The sequence below is a fragment of the Penaeus vannamei genome, chromosome 21, assembly GCF_042767895.1.
Source record: "Penaeus vannamei isolate JL-2024 chromosome 21, ASM4276789v1, whole genome shotgun sequence".
Taxonomy (NCBI): domain Eukaryota; kingdom Metazoa; phylum Arthropoda; class Malacostraca; order Decapoda; family Penaeidae; genus Penaeus; species Penaeus vannamei.
Genome location: NC_091569.1, coordinates 23,853,667 through 23,856,891, shown reverse-complemented (window position 1 = coordinate 23,856,891; position 3,225 = coordinate 23,853,667). Strand labels below are relative to the sequence as shown.

The following is a 3,225-nucleotide window of genomic DNA, read 5'->3' as shown; positions in this document are numbered from 1 at the left end:
AGCAAGAGCATTATTCAGAAGTAAGCTCAAGTGACTGTTGAAACTGAAAAAAAAAACTTTACGAATACCAACAGTCAAATATCAGACAATATCCGTTTGTATGAGCTGTTTCAGTAAAAAGATGTGTTGACTTAAATTTACTCCATTTCAATACTTATCTATATTTCAAACTTTACTTTTATAAATGAAATATATATCAGGTTTCAATATTTGCCCACTGCGTTGTATTCCTATTATCATTATCATTTTGTAACCGCATTGGTTATATGATTATATCTATTGAATATTCTTATATGGGACGTAAAGGGGTCGCTGAACAACCTGACGGGCAGCAGTTTGTGTATCCTCATGTTGCAGGACACTCACTGCCTTCTCTTTTGTGGGTTTAACTTCCGTGGTTAGTGTTGGATGCATTCATGATTAAATGAGGATGAGAGGGATCAAGGAGAGAGGAAGCTCCATCTCAGATGGTTCGATTTCTGTTGGCTTTGCGTATGGTTGAGGAAATCACCGTCAATTAATCAAATGTGATTTTTATTTTATTTTAGCACCAAGGAAATAAATCATAGAAAAAAGGTAATCATTTAATATGCAAAAGGTACATTGCCATTTTGGCAAACAAGGCATATTATAACTATCGATCCATTTCCATACTATTATGTGTATTGACGGAACGTGCGATACATTAAAATGTCATGGAAAAATGTCAACAATTAATTTCTGATGGAAACATGATCTAAATCGTGTGATAAAAGTAAGTGGTGTGATACTTTAAATGTGAGAATATATATATACACCACTCACAAGCTGGTGATGGCCAGGAATAAGAACAGTCAAAATGAAACGTCATAATTAAATACTTTACTTATGATAAAATTACCGGAAAAAATCAAACAAAATTATTATTGTGAAAGACAACAACAATAAAGAGGACTTTTTGAACGACAGGAAACCCACGAATTAAAGAAAATTAAATCATTAAAAAAAATCAGGATCCATCACCATGGTACGCTGTCAACATTCACTCTTCAACATTCAATGACACATCTAGGTGAAAAAGAGGAAGAATTAAAAAGAAAAAAAAGATAGCATATCCTCGCGCAAATATGTTTGAAATCAGACAAAAAATAACGTTGCAAAATGAAATGCAAAGTGAGAATGCATGGTAAAGTTATATCTATGAAAGGAAAGGAAAAATAAAAATAATGATAAGGAGCTGTGTGCCGAGGAAGTCCCGCTCCCTCGGCCCTGCCTCCGGAGAGGCCGCAGCAACGCCGAGCCCTGCACACGCGAGCCCGGCTGTCCTTCACTCATCTCGCTGGCAGCGTCTCGCCATCGCAACGCCGCCCGGTTCAAAACATCGCGGAGATACACCGTCATAACGGATTTACGTCATTCACTTGAAACATTTAAAAAAAGAATTTCTATCTTAATATTGCTAAAAACTGAGTGTTCTACAGTGAAGGAAAATGCACTCAGATACTTGGAGTAAAATAATCAAATCGTGGGGTTCAAGTTGAATCCTCCCAGAGGTACGCAAAAACAAAAAACAAAAAAAGGAAAAAAAATCATATATACTATATATATATATATATATATATATATATATATATATATACACACACACACACACACACACACACACACACACACACACACACACACACACACACATATGTATATATATATATATATATATATATATATATATATATATATATATATATATATATATATATATATATATATATATATATGAGTATATATGATATATATTATATATATATATATATATATATATATATGAGTATATATGATATATTATATATATATATATATATATATATATATATATATATATATATATATATATATGTAAATAAACAAATCAGATGCAGTACAGTCGGAGCAGATGGACTTTATGGTTTCCCAATAGCCGCGAGTCCAGTCACAAAGTAGTTTAGCAAGCAAACCATATCACTTAACGGTGGCAAAACCTCCATGGACAGTGCGAATCTATTTCAATTTGACGAGATAAGCAGAAAACGTTGATTCGCAAAACAACGTATAACAAGCTACTTCTCTGCTTATATGTACGGATGTACAAAGAATCTGTGTGGACATTCGTGCTCTATAATATTCCAGTAGCTAAACACTGGAGGGATAGCCTTCGCTCTTAAGACGAATAACAAAATGTTTACTGTTGCATGTTTTAGCTAAACCTGTTCGATTGCTTTGCTTCCGTTTCATATATCAGATTTATATGAAAAGACCGAGTATCACCAGCCGTGAGATACGTGCCATTTGAAACAAAACTATCAACTAAATACTTCATCGCCAGTGGTTGCTACAGAAACTTGACTCGGTCGGCTTTTCTGCATAAGAATAAAAAGTAAAACAGGTACAATAAGACCGCAATCTCGATGTCTGTGCGATCTAGCATTTCAGAACCAATGGACTGAAATATGCGTTTACTTGTTTTCTGGGAACATTTTCCACTTAAGAAAGAAATGTGTGCCAGCCGTTTTAGAAATGTTGAACACTTGAACCTGTTGTTCAGTGCAACCTTTCCCCTCTCCCCTTTCCCCTAGCCATCGTTAGGTCAAGTCAGCCATAGAGGCAAATCAAATGGCAGGTCACTGACACCACAAACAACTTCACTTCACCGCCTGCTGCAGATCAAGCAGTGCGACTTTCGCCGCCACAACATCTTGTCCACTTTCCATAGCCCTCCAAGCCGGCTCTCCGCCGCCTCCCCTCCCCTCAACTCTGTCGGATGTGGCCTCTCTTCCGAGCGCGGTCCCTGATCGAGACTCGAGGCATGACCGCGCGGTGCTCCTGGTGACTGCCTCCCGAGCTGGTGCGGTTCATTAGCTGATTGAACATCTTCGAAACGCTGAGTTTACGGAGCCTTGGGGACGTCTGGCCCTTCAGCTGAGACACTTGGCGCAAGAGGCCGTCGATCGAGTCGTTGACCTGTGGAAAGACCGCAAGGTTTTTATATGAATTTTGACATTTGTGTATTCCCACTTTTCCTTTAGGTGTTGTTTTGATTATGAAATATTAATTAACCTTAATTTCGGCGGGGGCAATAACCGATTGATTATGTCTCCCTTACATGGTCTGTATTTCAATTAACTGTAGTGTCAGACATCCCCGCAGCTTGTCATTTGGAGGCCATCTGACTCATTAGTAGGATGAGGGCGGTTTCCTTGCTTATAGAAT

The 3,225-nt window shown here is 37.6% G+C and overlaps 1 protein-coding gene across 2 annotated transcripts in view; it reads right to left on the bottom strand.

The window, feature by feature from the left end:
* Positions 1-2,192: 2,192 nt before the first annotated feature.
* The window catches only part of LOC113803038 (ras-related and estrogen-regulated growth inhibitor-like protein), a 91,425-nt gene continuing 90,392 nt past the window's right edge, over positions 2,193-3,225 (bottom strand). For both annotated transcript variants that reach the window (XM_070136027.1, XM_070136028.1), the window contains exon 7: positions 2,193-2,976. In XM_070136027.1, the coding sequence (XP_069992128.1) occupies positions 2,764-2,976 (213 nt within the window). In that variant the 3' untranslated portion in view covers positions 2,193-2,763. The remainder of the gene's footprint in view (positions 2,977-3,225) is intronic.